Source organism: Gouania willdenowi, chromosome 16, assembly GCF_900634775.1.
Source record: "Gouania willdenowi chromosome 16, fGouWil2.1, whole genome shotgun sequence".
NCBI lineage: Eukaryota > Metazoa > Chordata > Actinopteri > Blenniiformes > Gobiesocidae > Gouania > Gouania willdenowi.
This window is the reverse complement of record NC_041059.1, coordinates 5,715,834-5,739,183: the sequence shown is the minus strand read 5'-3', so window position 1 is coordinate 5,739,183 and position 23,350 is coordinate 5,715,834. Positions and strand designations below refer to the sequence as shown.

General features: G+C 33.7%; 1 protein-coding gene across 1 annotated transcript; it reads left to right on the top strand.

Annotated features, from left to right (window-relative positions):
- Positions 1–3,405: 3,405 nt before the first annotated feature.
- pou3f1 (POU class 3 homeobox 1) lies at positions 3,406–4,857 on the top strand. Its single transcript, XM_028471106.1, has one exon. It carries the CDS (start codon positions 3,464–3,466, stop codon positions 4,598–4,600), a length of 1,137 nt encoding a protein of 378 aa, XP_028326907.1. The 5' UTR covers positions 3,406–3,463; the 3' UTR covers positions 4,601–4,857.
- Positions 4,858–23,350: the final 18,493 nt, after the last annotated feature.

Genomic DNA, 23,350 nt, shown 5'->3' with positions numbered 1-23,350 from the left:
AAAATTTCACAATAAAAATAAGAAAAAGAATGCACTGAAAGTGTCAGTGAGGATAAAAATTACCAAAATAAAACTTCATTTTGTTATTAAGCATATATACAAGTCCTTTGGATATTATTAATAAAATAATTAAAAACATCCTAAAGTTGATGATGAGGTGGGACACAACATGAGTTAGGTATGTTTAAAATTTAACATTACCAAAATAAAACTTTGTTTTGTAATTAAACGTAAACTTATATACAAGTCATCTGAATATAGGATTAATAAAATAATTCATGATGATTTTCTTCAAAAAAAATAAATAAATAAATAAAATATAAAAATAAAAAAAAATAAAAAAAAATATATATAGGCTATTTCACAATTAAAGAGGGATTGTAAAAACACATTAAAAGATAGTTTTGTCTTAATTTCAGATAACATTTGGATTATTATTATGTTTTTAAATCTTTATCATCTATTTGCTATCATTTAAAAGCATGTTTTCTGGCCAATGTAGATAACTTTTAGTGTGAAGGGCTAATTTGTTTACTGAATATGAATCTGTTTAAGGAAAGTTTAACATTAGATTTGCGCACAATGAAAAGACATGACAATTCTGTAAATATTAAGTAAAATTATAGAGGAAAAATTACACTTTTTTATATTTTGTTACTAAACAGAAGCTCAAGTATTGACTCATCATGTGGTGAAATGCTTTTTTAGTGTGACGTTGACATGTTTTTCCGGTTCCTGCATGTTCACCCTTATGTCAATGTGTCAGAGGAGAGACGCAGAATCGGATAAGTGTGTCCTCGGGGTGACACAAAGAAGGCTTATATATCTGGTTAAAGAGGTCGCAACTTCCTCAACACTCATCCTGCCGAGTTCACTCCGAGTACGCATCGTTTTTACGCACTGCTGTAGTTCAGATCCATCTTCATATTACGTCCATTTTTCTTTTCTTTTCTTTTTTTACATTTTTCCTGCACCACCAACTTCTGTGTGTGATCCCTTTCATCGGGGCGCACCATGGAAACTCAGTGCGTCCGCGCAAAAATGCACCTCAGCTCTCACAACAACAAGGCCACGTTCTTTACAAAAAAAAAAAAAAAGAAGGGCCAGAGCATCTGGATCTTTCTTTTTTTCCTCCTTGGCAAAGCACGAAGCACAAGCCCTGGCTCTGTCTGGCAACAAACCACAGCTTTTTATAGACTGGGACTGGGGCAGAGACAAGAATGAGTGAATGGCCGCGACGCGTCTTCATCAACTAAAAAAGAGGCGCACGGAGCTGCACTGGCTTGTGGCGGAACTGAAGAAGTCTCAGAAAACACTGAGAATGGTCTTGTCTGGGTTTCTCATTCATTTTAAACATTGTCACACTTTGGGATTTTTTTTTTTCCTAAAAAAAACCAAACTTTTATTTTATTTATTCGTGCGCAAAACTAATATAGTTACACTTAAATAAAATAAAATTAATAAATGCATTAACTTATTCTTTTGAAAAACACATTTCAGATGTGCCATTTCAAATTTGCATAATTATCTTCTATAATATTGTTTAAGGTCGATTAAATACAAATTTCAGCAAAATATATAAATCGTGTTACAACTTGAAACAAAGAGAAGTCTCGATTAAAGACTTTTTTTTAACGTGAGCCCGACTAATAAAAAACTGTAAGTTAAAATAACACACACTTTCAAAAAAAAAAAAAAAAAAAAAAATGTAGTTAACCGCCTCATCTTGTCTTTATCTCAAATGAGTGACATGATAACACGTGTGAACCAACTCATCTCAAATAAATATATAGCCTAAAGAATGGGTGGACAAAAAAAAAAAAAAAAAAAAACCACGCCTTTTAAGAGATGATGACGAGCACCTGTGACCCCCGACAGTATCTCCAGCACACGCACACATGCAGTCACACTGGAGAGATGCACGGACGCGAAAGCATGCATGAGCACAGAGAGAGAGAGAGAGAGAGAGAGCAGGAAACTCACCTTTTAGTGTTGCAGTCCCGGATTAAAATGAACAGCAGACCCTGATTCGTCCTGTGAATAGAAAGAGAATAGTCGCATGTGGAAGATGACAACAAACAGGCTACAAAGATAAGAAAAGAAAGAAAGAGAGAGAGAGGAAAAAAGCATTTGCTTTCAGGTAAATGATTAAAATGAGACTGTTGCGCCCTGAAAAAACCCTCCAAAACGCTGCTGTTTTAGAAAGAGCGGAACATGTGCCTGATTGCAGAGTTTTAGGCGAATGGAAAAAGGGAGAGATGTAAGATTTGTTTAAAGCCCCGCATTTCCATTTAAGAACGTGATTGTGTTTGCAAAGATCCCTTTCAATCTTCGCATCCCACCCCCCCTTTTCTTTCTCTACCCCTCAGCGTCTCCGAGGCTGCTTTGCAATTCATAGAATTGGTAATTTGCTATTGGGACAAAACGTGAAGGGAAAAATAATCAGATCAACCGGGAGAAGGTGGTGAAGCCAGGAGGAAGAAACACAAGGTTTCTCTTTTTGCAACGTGCAACTCAGGAGGTAAATGATAGAAGAATGGGACCTGTTTTTATATTTCCATGACCGATTAAATCTCAAATCTGATCCAGACTGGGGCCAGTAATGGGTGTATACAGTGAAATACAACACATGAATCTAGCTTTATTTATTATTTATTAGTATTTTCTAAGAATCAACTTAAAATATTTAAGAATTTGAATAGAAGTGTGTATAGTTTGGAGCAAAAATCTCGGCCTATTGCTTCTAAAAAAAAAAAACGGGTGATGGTGATGATGAGATCACACAATATTGAAAATTACCGAGACAATGCAAATAAACGCAGACGCTCTGGTTACCAACACACTTCACATGCAGGCGCGTGGGATGCAGGAAGAAGCTGGTGCATCGCTGCCTTATAATCTATTTAAAATGAGGAGTGCTATAATCATCAGTGACCTATTATAAAGGTGCACGAGTGTGTCTGTGAGTGGCAGTGTGTGAGTTTGGAAGGGAGGGTGTGTGTGTGGGGGGGGGGACCCTTCACAAAGATGCCCGTATACTCCCCCACGTGGTTATTATTTGCAAAACAACCAAATCCAAAGCCGTAAACCCAGTTCAGAGGACACAGTCTGGTTTATTGTGAGTACATTTGAGTTGAATTTACTCGAAATCAAAGAGATGAGTTTAAAAACTCAAATAAATTTGTTGTAAATTGTGCATATGTTTTTTTTTTTTTTCTTTCTCTAACACATGTAAGGTTGGAGACTGAGTGCGCGGAGTGCGTAAAATGCGCCGCGCCGCACTGTGAAAGCCTGCGCCTATTGAACGCGTCCCCAGTGGGGCTTGAATCGGAGGAGAGCCAATACAAACCGAGAGGAGGCGTGTCCTCGCGCCTCACTCAGACCTCCCAGAGCAGGTTGTTGCGTTTTTGGCTCTAAAGCCTGGAGACCTCCGAAGTGCTCGTCAGTTTTCCAAGTAGGAGCCATGGCAACAACAGCTCAGTATATTCCGAGGAATAACTCCTTGCCATCCAACCCGCTCATGCATCCGGATTCGGATAGGATGCACCAGGGTACGACCTACAGAGAAGTGCAGAAAATGATGCACCACGAGTACTTGCAGGGGCTCGCGGCCACCAACACCGGACACCCGATGAGCCTGACGCACCACCAGTGGCTGCCCACCTCCAACACCGACTGGTCGAGCGGGACCCACATCGGGCAGCAGGAGCACAAAGCCAGCGTGCAGGCGACCAGGGACGACCTGAGCTCCAGCTTCCACCACAGATCTCACCTGGTGCACCAGCAGCAGGCGCAGGGGGGCCACCACGGAGCATGGGCGCCCACCACCACGCACCACCTATCCCCGCTGTCCCCGGCATCCAACGGCCACCAGTCGCTGGTCTACTCCCAGCCTGGATACACGAATCTCAACGCGATGCTCAGTCCCCAGCCCGGGTCGCTGCACCACGCCATGCGGGACCCGTCGCTCCACGATGACACGGGCAGCCTGCACGAGACCCAGATGGAGTCCCCCCAGCAGGCGTTCAGCCACCACCAGGACCACTCGGACGAGGACGCGCCCAGCTCCGACGACCTGGAGCAGTTCGCCAAGCAGTTCAAGCAGCGGCGGATCAAACTGGGCTTTACGCAGGCGGACGTGGGCTTAGCGCTGGGCACCCTGTACGGAAACGTCTTTTCTCAGACCACCATCTGCAGGTTTGAGGCACTGCAGCTCAGCTTCAAGAACATGTGCAAACTTAAGCCGCTGCTTAACAAGTGGCTGGAGGAGACAGACTCCAACACGGGCAGTCCCACCAATTTGGACAAGATTGCAGCGCAGGGCAGGAAACGAAAGAAGAGGACCTCCATTGAAGTAGGGGTGAAAGGGGCGCTGGAAAACCATTTCTTAAAATGCCCAAAGCCATCCGCGCACGAAATCACCTCTTTAGCCGGCACACTGCAGCTGGAAAAGGAGGTTGTGCGTGTTTGGTTTTGCAACAGAAGACAAAAAGAGAAAAGAATGACACCCATTGGGGTCCCGCACCCGAGTATGGAGGACGTATATTCCCAAGCAGAGACCCCTCCTCTACACCGCACACTACAGAGTCCTGTGCAGTGACTGTTTTCATGAACACTGGGGGGGTGGGTGTTGGGGGAAATGGGGACTCTGGAGTTTACACTATTTAACTTTGGACTTTGGTGTTTTCCTGAGTGAAAAAGACACATGGAGAAGTTGGACAGATCAGTTTTGCCTTTAGTGTTTGGAGATGATTTTCCAACAGAAAATAGTTGGAGAAATGTTAAGAAAATGTACAAAAAAAAAAAAAACCCAAGAAAAAAAAAAAAAAAAAAAAAAAAAAAAAACAAGAAAAAAAAGTCAAATTGTTTGTTAATGCTGATTCCGTGCGCATTTAAAAGTGAAAAACTTTCTTTTTTTTTAATCTACCAAAATTATATGGAGGAGACATGCATATAAAAAGGGAATTTCATCCCAAATGGCTATGCTCCAAACGGGGAAATAATTCAGTGACAACAACTCTGAACTGTTGGCGCCTGAAAATGATCCACACTGGAAATGGATGACCAACACAGAATGAACATTATTATTATTATTTTAATTATTTTTTAACGTTTGTTTGCCTTCCAGGCTTAAAATTGATTAACAGGATTTCTGAATACTAGTGTATACTTTCTTTGTTTTGATGAGTGTGATGCTTTGGGGTTTGGTAATACTTTTTTTTTTTTAACTTCAATGTCTATGATTTCGTTGATATTTTTATTTCATTTTGTTACTGTAACTCATCAGAGCAGCCTTTTTTTTTTTTTTTTTTTAAATTTTTTGACTTAATTCTGTGTATTGATGGTGGAAGAATGATGATTAGATTTCTGGCACCGGAAAAAATTCAAACACACGCTCACACACATTAGACACATTTCAGAAACAATACGTTTTAAACGCATGACAGAGATATGTTCACACACACACATACAAAAAAATCAGAAAATACAACTACGTATTGTTTTTTTATTTTATTTATGTTTTTAATTATTCTGGAGAGGTTATTTGTCAAATTGTTGTTGTTTTTTTTGCATGAAGCACTTATATATATTTTTAATTATAATTATTTCGATTTTTTATTTTTATATTTTACCTTGTGAGGCTTCAAAATCAGCAACAAACCCCATGTTTACAGGTTCCTGGTTTCCACCACAGAGCGCTTTACTGTCCAGTTCCAGTCCTAAAAATTTCAAAAGAAATTTGGTCAAACGAAAAACTAATAATAACTCAGGTAACTTCAGTGCCCAATGATGGTATATCAACATCACGCCTGTATACGCAAATTCCTGTCCCTTTGTGTGTTTTTTAACTGTTGTAATCTGATTACTGCCTCACCGTTTCCTTTGTTCCATACATTCAATGTATTGTATAAAAACGCAAAAATCCACGAAACGAAATTCGTCATATCATAAAGGGATTTTACTTTATATTTATTGTTTTCACGGCCCTAAAAGGAAATCAAAGAAAATTTTCATGCGTTGTCATTGTTTCTCAATGTTGGACCAGTCCTGTAAAGCATAGATGAGGGGGAAACTTTGTTTATCAGAAGAAGAAAAAAAGACGTAATAATAATAATGATGAAAAAAGATTTTAGAGGAAAATGTTGCCAGGATTATTTCCGATACTATGTAAATATGTCCAATATGTAAACTTGTATTTGTTCTGAGATAATGTTTGTTTTTTGTTTTTGTTTTTTTCTTTCCGGGCAGTTTTGTACACTTACTAATTCCAAGAAGATATTTTAATATGATTTCATTTATGACCATTTATATATATAAATATAAATATATTTATTTCCCTCAAAAGTGAGCTTTTTTGTTTAGCTCTGTTAATGGTTATGTTGCAGTGTATTTCAGTTGTAAGTTGTTATTTTTTTCTCTTCTGTTTTACTACGTTGGTTGTATGTTTGATTGCTAAATGTAGACTGCAAAGTCGCATTTATATTTATGTTATAGTAATATTTTATTACTTACATAAAACATATATACAAGAAATGGTCTTTTGTCTTCATTGAGATCAGCCCAACTCATCTTTTTATTCTTAATTTTTTCTTTTTAGTTCAGGCCAAGCAGACAAACATGATCATGATGCTGTTTTTTTATTTTTATTTTTAATAATTTTTTTATAAAAAGCGGTGATTGGTTATGTAACAGGGGATCGGTTCAGATCTAAAGCTGTGTGTACATGTGCTGTTAAGGGAAATAAATCCAGTATTTGACCCTCAGGCATCCCCTGCTATATATAAATAAGTTCACACTCTGTGCCGTTCTTTCACATCTTTGTGTAATCGCAGTATTAAATTGTGCAATACGGAAACACACTGTCTTTTCTTTGAGTGCTTTTTTTTTTTTTTTTTTTTTTAATTTTTTTTTTTTTTTTTTTTTTAATTTGTTTCACTGTTATTACAAACATTTAACGTTAAAAAAAGAAAGAAAAAACAAGTCCTAAAGGACATCTGAGCCGTTTTCTTTTTCAAACTACCACTTGACACGTTTTAAGCATTTAAAACGGGATGAATCTTTGATCTGAGTCAGAGTTGCCTGCAGGCAAAAAAAAAATTAAGACAAGAGTGCCAAGTCGACAGTAAATCCTCCAGAACGCCAGGCCGTAAAAAAGAAATAATAAAAAAAAGAATGAAAGAAAATAAGGCCTAAATTTGCAGCTGATATTTTACTTTGTAAGCAGAAATAAAATGAAATGAGGGAATAAAAGGGAATCCAGTTAATTTATTTATTGTTTTTAAAAAGGCCTGTGTGTAAAGGCCTACAGCCAGGATCATTTCTACTTATTTCCAACAAAGATTTAGGGAATTATATATTATTATATATAATTACATTTTATCTAAGTCTTCATCACACCATATAAACGTATTTGAATGTTTTGACGCACAGAAACGCAACGTAGAGGCTATACTTTTACAGGAAATTAAACACTCTTTTAATATAAAGATGCGCATTTTTCCAATGAAGGTGCATTTATTGTATTATTATTATTATTTTTTTTTTTTTACAATAAAGCGTTTTTTTTTTGGTTTGTTTTTGTGTGCGTTTTTTTTTTTTTTTTTTTTTTACAGATAAAATACATTTGCATAAAAAACTTTTTCATGGCCCAACTCAGACATACTTTTTGAATTAAGTTCACTTACTAAATAAAAAAAGAGAATGAAATAATCGCTTTTTGCCTGCCACGAATTCATTAAAACAATTTCTGCATAAACTTTCCTTGCAATCTAAACAAATCCAGAATTTTCTTTCTCCAAATTATGCATTTAAAGACTAAACCTGCACATGCATGGTTTAGATTTCTTTATAACCCAGCCCTACGTATATTTAATAAATCTGGTGATAATTTCAGGTGTTTTCTCTAAATTTTGAGTATGTTTTTAGTAATAAATGTATTTAGTCAAACTGAGCGAACATTCCGCTTGAGAACAGTGAGTCAAAGGCGCCTCCTGCTGGTAAATCAGCGGTACTGTACCCCCCAAAAAAGTTCGACCGGGACACAACAAGCAAATAAAAGTAATGGCATTATTATCATCATCATTAAGAGCAACATCACATCAGCCTGTGAGTGTCTCTGAAGCAAAACAAGTTGAATCTGCATCACAAATAGCTTGTTCCACCTCCTGTACCCAGGCACACATTAATAAATCATCTCTGTGAAAGTCATGCTGATGTTATCGGTGCTCAAATAGTCTCTGCTACACTGTTTTAGTGCAGATTTACAGGAAAAACACTCAGTACTGTGGAAACATAATAGAAATACTGAAGGGTTTTAGAGCATATATGAGCAATTGGGGGTCCAGGGGCCACAACTGCCCTTGGTTTCATTTGCAATTAATGTACAAAATGACAAAAATACACAAATTTACTCACAAAAACACAAAATTACTCACAAAAACAACAAAATAACTCAGAAAAACACAAAATTACTTGAAAATCCCCCAAACAGAACAATGTACACGATAAACGATAACGTCCAATGAGAAAATGGATGGATGGATAACCGTAATACACAAAAATCACTTTAAACGTACTAAATTAATGACTACCAAAATTAGCAAAATAAAATTAAAAAAAATAAAATAATAATAATAATCAGAAAAATACACAGAATGACAATAAAAACACCGTCTTCAAAAAGCATACAGAAAACAACTACCAGAGTTAGCAAGATTATCAGGACAAAAGTACATAGAATGACAACACAAACACAAAATTATTAGAAAATTACAAAATTAACAGAATAATACACAAAACAATGGCAGAAATTAGCAAAAATCACTGCCAAAACAATACAAAATTACATAGAGATACACACAATAACTCCAAAAACATAGACAATTACAGAAAAACATGCTAGGATAACAAAGATACAAAAAAAAAGATAAATTAGAAAAATATATGAAACGATAATGAAAATATTACGGAAAAATAGACAAAACGACTATTAAAATAAGCAAAAATATAAAAAAATACACAGAACGACAACAAAAACACAAATAATTTTGGAAGTCACAAAAAATAACAGAATAATATACAAAACGATGACCAAAATACACAAAAATCACTGCCAAAACATAAGAATTTACATAGAAATACACAAAGCGACTCCATAAAACATACAAATTACAGAAAAACACTAGATACACAAAAAATCTGAAAAATATATGAAACGATAACGAAAATACGCAAAATGTCTTCAAAAACATACACTGTCACGGAAAAATAGACAAAATGACTACTAAAATTAGCAAAAATATTTTTAAAAAATACACAGATTGACAACAAAACCCAAAATATTTCAGAAGTCACAAAAAAACAACAGAATTATACACAAAACATTGACCGAAATACACAAATAATAGATTTAAGGGTTTAGCTCAGGTTTTGTTGAACACTGTACTTTCAAAATGTACTTTGACTATAGCAAATATCATTAGTTTCTTATAAGCAAGTTTGCTGTTCAGGTGGGCCCTTCCGGGAGTTTTATGAGGCCATGAGTTTGATACCCCAAAACACAAATGCCATTTAAAAACAGAATAATCCAAAAATCTACAGTTAGTCATCCATTATTAACTCTCAGGCACGGCAAGTGATATTTTTTGATGATAAGGGACACAACCTCCATCATCGTGTTCAATCGATGTGAGACGGGGGGAGGAAATCATCATAAATAGAGCAAAAAGTATGTGTTTGACCCAGAATGCATCACCAGCACACATGTTTCTCCAGCACTGAGTGGGACTTGAAGAACACCAGTGGAACACCAGTGCCTCCTTCATCAGGGAAGTATCATCACACACACACACACACACACACACACACACACACACACACACACACACACACACACACACACACACACACACACACACACACACACACACACACACATACACACACACACACACACACACACACACACACACGCACACAGGAGTTGTGGATTAGTGATGATTAGCAGGGATTATGGCTGGTTAATGGTGGGAAAATACATTAGGAACCATCAGCTCTGAGAGGTGGGGTGTGTGTGGGGGGGTCTTCACTCACGCTAGCGGATTTGCATTGATCCACAGCAAATGAACGAGGATTAGCAACATCAAGCTATCTGCCAACAGATAAATAACATTAAGCATATTATACGGCGACGCCTGTTATTAATGACATTACAAAGAATACTACAATGCTGGCAATTATGGAAATAATAGGAGAGTGTGTTGAATAATGTACTTGGGATTTCAGATCATCGTCATGGTGATTCTGGCAGGTCACGTTGACATTCCTGGCAGAGATGCCTGTAGTTTTTTTTGGCTACCTGTAGCTATAAAGTGTTTAGTAAAAGGATAAAACCAGTGATGTGTGGGTAGGAATGTGTCACGCGTGTGAACTAGTTTGAATATTTTAGTCATAATTGGATAATACGCTTTCTCCAATGATTAATTCATTAAGAACCCTTTGTCGACTAAACACCTTCGTCATAGTTTTCTTCAACGAGATTTTTCTTTAAAGCTGTGCTCTAAATCGCATACTAAGGTACTACACACTCAATAAGTATATCCTGTCTATACCAGAGGTGGGCAACTTCTATCACAGCAGGGGCCACAAAAATGTGTTTGTTTGATCGAAGGGCCACATTATCAACATTCATGTCATCATTTAGAATAATTACCAGTCTGAACATCAACACAGGAAACAACAAATAGTTTTTATACTAATTTTGTGTGTTTGTCTGCCATTCTGTGTATTTTTGTTATTGTCTTGCTTGTCATGAGGCATTTTGTGCATTTCTGTTGTCCTTTTGTGTATTTTTCCTGTAAAATGTATGTTTTTTTGAGTCATATTGTGTGTTTGTGTTGTCATTCATTTTTGCAGTAGTTTTGTTTGTTTTTGGAGTATTTTCTGTGTTTTTCTTGTCTTTTGCTTTATTTTCCTGGAATGCTGTAATTCTCTATCATTTTTAATGTATTCTTGCTTTCGTTACGTGTATTTTTTCTGTCATTTTGTACATTTACTTTGGGGGCTGCAGAAAATTAGACTGCGGGCCGCATGTGGCCCGCGGGCCACCAATTGACCATGTCTGGTTTATACTATAAGTATAATTAGGATGATAAGTGTTTCCACTAAAGTATACTTACAAGTTTCCCAAGATGCATTTGGAACCTATAACGACAAAAACTTGAAGCACACTGAGCCTAAATATATCTGTTGATTTTCCACCTTTTAAAGTTCTTAAAACATTTTAAGAGAGAAAGTAACAAAGTAGTATATTAACGTGCGCATTTTATCCATAAAACTCAAAGAAACACATTTCATGCCGACATTTCAGAGATTTTCAGAGACCCGCCATTGTGCTTCCGTTTAAACTTCCGGTTAACGTTTGTACTTGCATTTTCACCCCAGGTTAAGTGTGCTCATCATATTTTCACAAGTTTTTTAGGGCCTTATGATAGCCTTATCTCAGAAAAAAAATATTTCAAGACTTTTTCAATTGGTATGCCTTAACTTCGAAAATTGCGCGTTTTTTTATATTTTTCACATTTTTCATGCCTTACTGCATTTTAACCATAGTTTAAGTGTGCTCATCATATTTGAACTAGTTTTTAGAACCTCGTCATAGCCTTTTTTCAGAAAAAAAAGCGAAACCTTTTTTGCATTTTTAAGCCTTACAATAGCCTTACTGTGGGTGTTTTTCAGATGTTTCTCATTTTTCATGCATTATTGTATTTTTGTCCCTGTTTAAGTGTGATCGTTATATTTGAGCTACTTTTTAGGGTCGTATGATAGACTTATCTCAGAAAAAAAATTAATCAAAAAATTTTGAAGTTTTTTGCCTTACTACAGCTTTACTTCCGAAATTAGGGTGTTTTTCTGATTTTTCTCATTTTTAATTCCTTACTGCATTTTTGCCTGAGTTTAAGTGCTCTCATTATATTTAAACTAGTTTTTAGAACCTTATGATAGCCTTATCTCAGAAAAAAAAATCTGAAATTTTTGCCTTACTATAGCCTTACTTCTGTCAGATGTTTCTTATTTTTTATGCCTTATTGTATTTTTGTCCCTGTTTAAGTGTGATCATCATTACATTTAAACTACTTTTTAGGGTCCTGTGATAGCCTTATCTCAGGAAAAAATAAATAATTTTTTTGATGTTTTTTGCCTTACTATAGCCTTACCTCCGAATTTTGGGTGTTTTTTTTTTTTTTTTCGATGTTTCTCTTACTGCATTTTTTTCTTACTGCATTTTTGCCCTAGTTTAAGTGTGATCATTATATTTAAACTAGTTTTTAGAACCTCGTCATAGCCTTTTTTCAGAAAAAAAAGCGAAACCTTTTTTGCATTTTTAAGCCTTACAATAGCCTTACTGTGGGTGTTTTTCAGATGTTTCTCATTTTTCATGCATTATTTTATTTTTGTCCCTGTTTAAGTGTGATCGTTATATTTGAGCTACTTTTTAGGATCGTATGATAGACTTATCTCAGAAAAAAAAATCTGAAATTTTTGCCTTACTATAGCCTTACTTCTGTCAGATGTTTCTCATTTTTCATGCCTTATTGTATTTTTGTCCCTGTTTAAGTGTGATCATCATTACATTTAAACTACTTTTTAGGGTCCTGTGATAGCCTTATCTCAGAAAAAAATAAATAATTTTTTTGAAGTTTTTTGCCTTACTACAGCTTTACTTCCGAAATTAGGGTGTTTTTCTGATTTTTCTCATTTTTAATTCCTTACTGCATTTTTGCCCCAGTTTAAGTGTGCTCATTATATTTAAAATAGTTTTTAGAACCTTATGATAGCCTTATCTCAGAAAAAAAAATCTAAATGTTTTGATGTTTTTTGCCCTACTATAGCCTTACTTCTGAAAATTGGGTGTTTTTCAGATGTTTCTCATTTTTCATGCCTTATTGTATTTTCATCCCTGTTTAAGTGTGATAATCATATTTGAACTACTTTTTCGGGTCCTATGATATGATCTAAAAAAAAAAAATCGCAAAAAATTTCAATTTTGATGCCTTACTATAGCCTTACTTCTGCAGTTTTGGTGTTTTTGAGATGTTTCTCATTTTTAATTCCTTACTGCATTTTTGCCCCAGTTTAAGTGTGCTCATTATATTTAAAATAATTTTTAGAACCTTATCTCAGAAAAGAAAATCGAAAATTTTTGATGTTTTTTGCCTTACTATAGCCTTACCTCCGAATTTTGGGCGTTTTTGAGATGTTTCTCATTTTTCATACCTTACTGCATTTTTGCCCCAGTTTAAGTGTGCTCATTATATTTAAAATAGTTTTTAGAACCTTATCTCAGAAAAAAAAATCGCAAAAAATTTCAATTTTGATGCCTTATTATAGCCTTACTTCTGCAGTTTTGGTGTTTTTGAGATGTTTCTCATTTTTAATTCCTTACTGCATTTTTGCCCCAGTTTAAGTGTGCTCATTATATTTAAAATAGTTTTTAGAACCTTATCTCAGAAAAGAAAATCGAAAATTTTTGATGTTTTTTGCCTTACTATAGCCTTACCTCCGAATTTTGGGCGTTTTTGAGATGTTTCTCATTTTTCATACCTTACTGCATTTTTGCCCCAGTTTAAGTGTGCTCATTATATTTGAACTACTTTTTCGGGTCCTATGATAGCATTATCTCAAAAAAAAAAAATCGCAAAATTTTTCAATTTTGATGCCTTACTATAGCCTTACTTCTGCAGTTTTGGGCGTTTTTGAGAGGTTTCTCATTTTTCATACCTTACTGCATTTTTGCCCCAGTTTAAGTGTGATAATCATATTTGAACTACTTTTTCGGGTCCTATGATAGCCTTATCTCAGAAAAAAAAATCGAAAATTTTTGAAGTTTTTTGCCTTACTATAGCCTTACCTCCGAATTTTGGGCGTTTTTGAGATGTTTCTCATTTTTATACCTTACTGCATTTTTGCCCCAGTTTAAGTGTGCTCATTATATTTGAACTACTTTTTCGGGTCCTATGATAGCATTATCTCAAAAAAAAAAAATCGCAAAATTTTTCAATTTTGATGCCTTACTATAGCCTTACTTCTGCAGTTTTGGTGTTTTTGAGATGTTTCTCATTTTTAATGCCTTACTGCATTTTTGCCCCAGTTTAAGTGTGCTCATTATATTTAAAATAGTTTTTAGAACCTTATGATAGCCTTATCTCAGAAAAAAAAATCTAAATGTTTTGATGTTTTTTGCCCTACTATAGCCTTACTTCTGAAAATTGGGTGTTTTTCAGATGTTTCTCATTTTTCATGCCTTATTGTATTTTCATCCCTGTTTAAGTGTGATAATCATATTTGAACTACTTTTTCGGGTCCTATGATATGATCTAAAAAAAAAAAAATCGCAAAAAATTTCAATTTTGATGCCTTACTATAGCCTTACTTCTGCAGTTTTGGTGTTTTTGAGATATTTCTCATTTTTAATTCCTTACTGCATTTTTGCCCCAGTTTAAGTGTGCTCATTATATTTAAAATAGTTTTTAGAACCTTATCTCAGAAAAGAAAATCGAAAATTTTTGATGTTTTTTGCCTTATTATAGCCTTACCTCCGAATTTTGGGCGTTTTTGAGATGTTTCTCATTTTTAATTCCTTACTGCATTTTTGCCCCAGTTTAAGTGTGCTCATTTTATTTAAAATAGTTTTTAGAACCTTATGATAACCTTATCTCAAAATAAAAAATCGCAAAAAATTTCAATTTTGATGCCTTACTATAGCCTTACTTCTGCAGTTTTGGTGTTTTTGAGATATTTCTCATTTTTAATTCCTTACTGCATTTTTGCCCCAGTTTAAGTGTGCTCATTATATTTAAAATAGTTTTTAGAACCTTATCTCAGAAAAGAAAATCGAAAATTTTTGATGTTTTTTGCCTTATTATAGCCTTACCTCCGAATTTTGGGCGTTTTTGAGATGTTTCTCATTTTTAATTCCTTACTGCATTTTTGCCCCAGTTTAAGTGTGCTCATTTTATTTAAAATAGTTTTTAGAACCTTATGATAACCTTATCTCAAAATAAAAAATCGCAAAATTTTTCAATTTTGATGCCTTACTATAGCCTTACTTCTGCAGTTTTGGGCGTTTTTGAGAGGTTTCTCATTTTTCATACCTTACTGCATTTTTGCCCCAGTTTAAGTGTGCTCATTATATTTTAACTACTTTTTAGGGTCCTATGATAGCCTTATCTCAGAAAAAAAAATCGCAAAATTTTTCAATTTTGATGCCTTACTATAGCCTTACTTCTGCAGTTTTGGTGTTTTTGAGATGTTTCTCATTTTTCATGCCTTACTGCATTTTTGCCCCAGTTTAAGTGTGCTCATTTCATTTAAACTAGTATTCAGAACCTTATGATAGCCTTATCTCAGAAAAAAAAATTGGAAATTTTTGATGTTTTTTGCCTTACTATAGCCTTACTTCTGAAAATTGGGTGTTTTTCAGATATTTCTCATTTTTCATGCATTATTGTATTTTCGTCCCTGTTTCAGTGTGATCATTATATTTGAACTACTTTTTAGGGTCCTATGATAGCCTTACTTCAGAAAAAAAAATCGGAAATTTTTGAAGTCTTTTGCCTTACTATAGCCTTACTTCTGAAAATTGGGTTTTTTTCAGATGTTTCTCATTTTTCATGCCTTATTGTATTTTCATCCCTGTTTAAGTGTGATAATCATATTTGAAGTACTTTTTCGGGTCCTATGATAGCCTTATCTCAGAAAAAAAAATCGCAAAATTTTTCAATTTTGATGCCTGACTATAGCCTTACTTCTGCAGTTTTGGTGTTTTTGAGATGTTTCTCATTTTTAATTCCTTACTGCATTTTTGCCCCAGTTTAAGTGTGCTCATTATATTTTAACTACTTTTTAGGGTCCTATGATAGCCTTATCTCAGAAAAAAAAATCGCAAAATTTTTCAATTTTGATGCCTTACTATAGCCTTACTTCTGCAGTTTTGGTGTTTTTAAGATGTTTCTCATTTTTAATTCCTTACTGCATTTTTTTCCCCAGTTTAAGTGTGCTCATTATATTTTAACTACTTTTTAGGGTCCTATGATAGCCTTATCTCAAAAAAAAAAATCGTAAAATTTTTCAATTTTGATGCCTTACTATAGTCTTACTTCTGCAGTTTTGGTGTTTTTGAGTTGTTTCTCATTTTTCATGCCTTACTGCATTTTTGCCCCAGTTGAAGTGTGCTCATTTCATTTAAACTAGTATTCAGAACCTTATGATAGCCTTATCTCAGAAAAAAAAAATCGCAAAATTTTTCAATTTTGATGCCTTACTATAGCCTTACTTCTGCAGTTTTGGTGTTTTTGAGATGTTTCTCATTTTTAATTCCTTACTGCATTTTTGCCCCAGTTTAAGTGTGCTCATTATTTTTAAAATAGTTTTTAGAACCTTATGATAACCTTATCTCAGAAAAAAAAATTGGAAATTTTTTATGTTTTTTGCCTTACTATAGCCTTACTTCTGAAAATTGGGTGTTTTTCAGATGTTTCTCATTTTTCATGCCTTATTGTATTTTCATCCCTGTTTAAGTGTGATAATCATATTTGAACTACTTTTTCGGGTCCTATGATAGCCTTATCTCAGAAAAAAAAATCGCAAAATTTTTGAATTTTGATGCCTTACTATAGCCTTACTTCTGCAGTTTTGGTGTTTTTGAGATGTTTCTCATTTTTAATTCCTTACTGCATTTTTTCCCCAGTTTAAGTGTGCTCATTATATTTTAACTACTTTTTAGGGTCCTATGATAGCCTTATCTCAAAAAAAAAAAATCGCAAAATTTTTCAATTTTGATGCCTTACTATAGTCTTACTTCTGCAGTTTTGGTGTTTTTGAGTTGTTTCTCATTTTTCATGCCTTACTGCATTTTTGCCCCAGTTGAAGTGTGCTCATTTCATTTAAACTAGTATTCAGAACCTTATGATAGCCTTATCTCAGAAAAAAAAAATCGCAAAATTTTTCAATTTTGATGCCTTACTATAGCCTTTCTTCTGCAGTTTTGTTGTTTTTGAGAGGTTTCTCATTTTTCATACCTTACTGCATTTTTGCCCCAGTTTAAGTGTGCTCATTATATTTGAACTACTTTTTCGGGTCCTATGATAGCATTATCTCAACAAAAAAAAAATCGCAAAATTTTTCAATTTTGATGCCTTACTATAGCCTTACTTCTGCAGTTTTGGTGTTTTTGAGATGTTTCTCATTTTTAATTCCTTACTGCATTTTTGCCCCAGTTTAAGTGTGCTCATTATTTTTTAAATTAGTTTTTAGAACCTTATCATAACCTTATCTCAGAAAAAGAAATCGAAAAATTTTTATTTTTTTGCCTTATTATAGCCTTACCTCCGAATTTTGGGCGTTTTTGAGATGTTTCTCATTTTTAATTCCTTACTGCATTTTTGCCCCAGTTTAAGTGTGCTCAGTTTATTTAAAATAGTTTTTAGAACCTTATGATAACCTTATCTCAAAATAAAAAATCGCAAAATTTTTCAATTTTGATGCCTTACTATAGCCTTACTTCTGCAGTTTTGGGCGTTTTTGAGAGGTTTCTCATTTTTCATACCTTACTGCATTTTTGCCCCAGTTTAAGTGTGCTCATTATATTTTAACTACTTTTTAGGGTCCTATGATAGCCTTATCTCAGAAAAAAAAATCGCAAAATTTTTCAATTTTGATGCCTTACTATATCCTTACTTCTGCAGTTTTGGTGTTTTTGAGATGTTTTTCATTTTTCATGCCTTACTGCATTTTTGCCCCAGTTTAAGTGTGCTCATTATTTTTAAAATAGTTTTTAGAACCTTATGATAACCTTATCTCAGAAAAAAAAATTGGAAATTTTTGATGTTTTTTGCCTTACTATAGCCTTACTTCTGAAAATTGGGTGTTTTTCAGATATTTCTCATTTTTCATGCATTATTGTATTTTCGTCCCTGTTTCAGTGTGATCATTATATTTGAACTACTTTTTAGGGTCCTATGATAGCCTTATTTCAGAAAAAAAAATCGGAAATTTTTGATGTTTTTTGCCTTACTATAGCCTTACTTCTGAAAATTGGGTGTTTTTCAGATGTTTCTCATTTTTCATGCCTTATTGTATTTTCATCCCTGTTTAAGTGTGATAATCATATTTGAACTACTTTTTCGGGTCCTATGATAGCCTTATCTCAGAAAAAAAAATCGCAAAATTTTTCAATTTTGATGCCTGACTATAGCCTTACTTCTGCAGTTTTGGTGTTTTTGAGATGTTTCCCATTTTTAATTCCTTACTGCATTTTTGCCCCAGTTTAAGTGTGCTCATTATATTTTAACTACTTTTTAGGGTCCTATGATAGCCTTATCTCAGAAAAAAAAATCGCAAAATTTTTCAATTTTGATGCCTGACTATAGCCTTACTTTTGCAGTTTTGGTGTTTTTGAGATGTTTCTCATTTTTCATGCCTTACTGCATTTTTGCCCCAGTTTAAGTGTGCTCATTATTTTTAAAATAGTTTTTAGAACCTTATGATAACCTTATCTCAGAAAAAAAAATCGAAAATTTTTTATGTTTTTTGCCTTATTATAGCCTTACCTCCGAATTTTGGGCGTTTTTGAGATGTTTCTCATTTTTCATGCATTATTGTATTTTCGTCCCTGTTTCAGTGTGATCATTATATTTGAACTACTTTTTAGGGTCCTATGATAGCCTTATTTCAGAAAAAAAAATCGGAAATTTTTGAAGTTTTTTGCCTTACTATAGCCTTACTTCTGAAAATTGGGTTTTTTTCAGATGTTTCTCATTTTTCATGCCTTATTGTATTTTCATCCCTGTTTAAGTGTGATAATCATATTTGAAGTACTTTTTCGGGTCCTATGATAGCCTTATCTCAGAAAAAAAAATCGCAAAATTTTTCAATTTTGATGCCTGACTATAGCCTTACTTCTGCAGTTTTGGTGTTTTTGAGATGTTTCTCATTTTTAATTCCTTACTGCATTTTTGCCCCAGTTTAAGTGTGCTCATTATATTTTAACTACTTTTTAGGGTCCTATGATAGCCTTATCTCAGAAAAAAAAAATCGCAAAATTTTTCAATTTTGATGCCTTACTATAGTCTTACTTCTGCAGTTTTGGTGTTTTTGAGTTGTTTCTCATTTTTCATTCCTTACTGCATTTTTGCCCCAGTTTAAGTGTGCTCATTATTTTTTAAAATAGTTTTTAGAACCTTATCATAACCTTATCTCAGAAAAAGAAATTGAAATTTTTTTATGTTTTTTGCCTTATTATAGCCTTACCTCCGAATTTTGGGCATTTTTGAGATGTTTCTCATTTTTAATTCCTTACTGCATTTTTGCCCCAGTTTAAGTGTGCTCATTTTATTTAAAATAGTTTTTAGAACCTTATGATGGCCTTATCTCAAAATAAAAAATCGCAAAATTTTTCAATTTTGATTCCTTACTATAGCCTTACTTCTGCAGTTTGGGCGTTTTTGAGAGGTTTCTCATTTTTCATACCATACTGCATTTTTGCCCCAGTTTAAGTGTGCTCATTATATTTTAACTACTTTTTAGGGTCCTATGATAGCCTTATCTCAGAAAAAAAAATCGCAAAATTTTTCAATTTCGATGCCTTACTATAGCCTTACTTCTGCAGTTTTGGTGTTTTTGAGATGTTTCTCATTTTTCATGCCTTACTGCATTTTTGCCCCAGTTTAAGTGTGCTCATTATTTTTAAAATAGTTTTTAGAACCTTATGATAACCTTATCTCAGAAAAAAAAATTGGAAATTTTTTATGTTTTTTGCCTTACTATAGCCTTACTTCTGAAAATTGGGTGTTTTTCAGATGTTTCTCATTTTTCATGCCTTATTGTATTTTCGTCCCTGTTTCAGTGTGATCATTATATTTGAACTACTTTTTAGGGTCCTATGATAGCCTTATTTCAGAAAAAAAAATCGGAAATTTTTGATGTTTTTTGCCTTACTATAGCCTTACTTCTGAAAATTGGGTGTTTTTCAGATGTTTCTCATTTTTCATGCCTTATTGTATTTTCATCCCTGTTTAAGTGTGATAATCATATTTGAACTACTTTTTCGGGTCCTATGATAGCCTTATCTCAGAAAAAAAAATCGAAAAATTTTTCAATTTTGATGCCTGACTATAGCCTTACTTCTGCAGTTTTGGTGTTTTTGAGATGTTTCTCATTTTTAATTCCTTACTGCATTTTTGCCCCAGTTTAAGTGTGCTCATTATATTTTAACTACTTTTTAGGGTCCTATGATAGCCTTATCTCAGAAAAAAAAATCGCAAAATTTTTCAATTTTGATGCCTGACTATAGCCTTACTTCTGCAGTTTTGGTGTTTTTGAGATGTTTCCCATTTTTAATTCCTTACTGCATTTTTGCCCCAGTTTAAGTGTGCTCATTATATTTTAACTACTTTTTAGGGTCCTATGATAGCCTTATCTCAGAAAAAAAAATCGCAAAATTTTTCAATTTTGATGCCTGACTATAGCCTTACTTTTGCAGTTTTGGTGTTTTTGAGATGTTTCTCATTTTTCATGCCTTACTGCATTTTTGCCCCAGTTTAAGTGTGCTCATTATTTTTAAAATAGTTTTTAGAACCTTATGATAACCTTATCTCAGAAAAAAAAATCGAAAATTTTTTATGTTTTTTGCCTTATTATAGCCTTACCTCCGAATTTTAGGCGTTTTTGAGATGTTTCTCATTTTTCATGCATTATTGTATTTTCGTCCCTGTTTCAGTGTGATCATTATATTTGAACTACTTTTTAGGGTCCTATGATAGCCTTATTTCAGAAAAAAAAAATCGGAAATTTTTGAAGTTTTTTGCCTTACTATAGCCTTACTTCTGAAAATTGGGTTTTTTTCAGATGTTTCTCATTTTTCATGCCTTATTGTATTTTCATCCCTGTTTAAGTGTGATAATCATATTTGAAGTACTTTTTCGGGTCCTATGATAGCCTTATCTCAGAAAAAAAAATCGCAAAATTTTTCAATTTTGATGCCTGACTATAGCCTTACTTCTGCAGTTTTGGTGTTTTTGAGATGTTTCTCATTTTTAATTCCTTACTGCATTTTTGCCCCAGTTTAAGTGTGCTCATTATATTTTAACTACTTTTTAGGGTCCTATGATAGCCTTATCTCAGAAAAAAAAATCGCAAAATTTTTCAATTTTGATGCCTTACTATAGTCTTACTTCTGCAGTTTTGGTGTTTTTGAGTTGTTTCTCATTTTTCATTCCTTACTGCATTTTTGCCCCAGTTTAAGTGTGCTCATTATTTTTTAAAATAGTTTTTAGAACCTTATCATAACCTTATCTCAGAAAAAGAAATCGAAATTTTTTTATGTTTTTTGCCTTATTATAGCCTTACCTCCGAATTTTGGGCATTTTTGAGATGTTTCTCATTTTTAATTCCTTACTGCATTTTTGCCCCAGTTTAAGTGTGCTCATTTTATTTAAAATAGTTTTTAGAACCTTATGATGGCCTTATCTCAAAATAAAAAATCGCAAAATTTTTCAATTTTGATGCCTTACTATAGCCTTACTTCTGCAGTTTTGGGCGTTTTTGAGAGGTTTCTCATTTTTCATACCATACTGCATTTTTGCCCCAGTTTAAGTGTGCTCATTATATTTTAACTACTTTTTAGGGTCCTATGATAGCCTTATCTCAGAAAAAAAAATCGCTAAATTTTTCAATTTTGATGCCTTACTATAGCCTTACTTCTGCAGTTTTGGTGTTTTTGAGATGTTACTCATTTTTCATGCCTTACTGCATTTTTGCCCCAGTTTAAGTGTGCTCATTATTTTTAATAAATTTTTTAGAACCTTATGATAACCTTATCTCAGGAAAAAAAATCAGAAATTTTTGATGTTTTTTGCCTTACTGTAGCCTTACTTCTGAAAATTGGGTGTTTTTCAGATATTTCTCATTTTTCATGCATTATTGTATTTTCGTCCCTGTTTCAGTGTGATCATTATATTTGAACTACTTTTTAGGGTCCTATGATAGCCTTATCTCAGAAAAAAAAAATCGCAAAATTTTTCAATTTTGATGCCTTACTATAGTCTTACTTCTGCAGTTTTGGTGTTTTTGAGATGTTTCTCATTTTTCATGCCTTACTGCATTTTTGCCCCAGTTTAAGTGTGCTCTTTTTATTTAAACTAGTATTCAGAACCTTATGATAGCCTTATCTCAGAAAAAAAAATCGCAAAATTTTTCAATTTTGATGCCTGACTATAGCCTTTCTTCTGCAGTTTTGGTGTTTTTGAGATGTTTCTCATTTTTAATTCCTTACTGCATTTTTGCCCCAGTTTAAGTGTGCTCATTATATTTTAACTACTTTTTAGGGTCCTATGATAGCCTTATCTCAGAAAAAAAAATCGTAAAATTTTTCAATTTTGATGCCTTTTTATAGTCTTACTTCTGCAGTTTTGGTGTTTTTGAGATGTTTCTCATTTTTCATGCCTTACTGCATTTTTGCCCCAGTTTAAGTGTGCTCATTTCATTTAAACTAGTATTCAGAACCTTATGATAGCCTTATCTCAGAAAAAAAAATCGCAAAATTTTTAAATTTTGATGCCTTACTATAGTCTTACTTCTGCAGTTTTGGTGTTTTTGAGATGTTTCTCATTTTTCATGCCTTACTGCATTTTTGCCCCAGTTTAAGTGTGCTCATTTTATTTAAAATAGTTTTTAGAACCTTATGATGGCCTTATCTCAAAATTAAAAATCGCAAAATTTTTCAATTTTGATGCCTTACTATAGCCTTACTTCTGCAGTTTTGGGCGTTTTTGAGAGGTTTCTCATTTTTCATACCATACTGCATTTTTGCCCCAGTTTAAGTGTGCTCATTATATTTTAACTACTTTTTAGGGTCCTATGATAGCCTTATCTCAGAAAAAAAAATCGCAAAATTTTTCAATTTCGATGCCTTACTCTAGCCTTACTTCTGCAGTTTTGGTGTTTTTGAGATGTTTCTCATTTTTCATGCCTTACTGCATTTTTGCCCCAGTTTAAGTGTGCTCATTATTTTTAAAATAGTTTTTAGAACCTTATTATAACCTTATCTCAGGAAAAAAAATCGGAAATTTTTGATGTTTTTTGCCTTACTGTAGCCTTACTTCTGAAAATTGGGTGTTTTTCAGATATTTCTCATTTTTCATGCATTATTGTATTTTCGTCCCTGTTTCAGTGTGATCATTATATTTGAACTACTTTTTAGGGTCCTATGATAGCCTTATCTCAGAAAAAACAAATCGCAAAATTTTCAATTTTGATGCCTGACTATAGCCTTACTTCTGCAGTTTTGGTGTTT

What these genes read in the sequence shown, in the direction of transcription:
- pou3f1 (XM_028471106.1), top strand. Translation starts at nt 3,464, where the DNA reads ATGGCAACAACAGCTCAGTATATTCCGAGGAATAACTCCTTGCCATCC.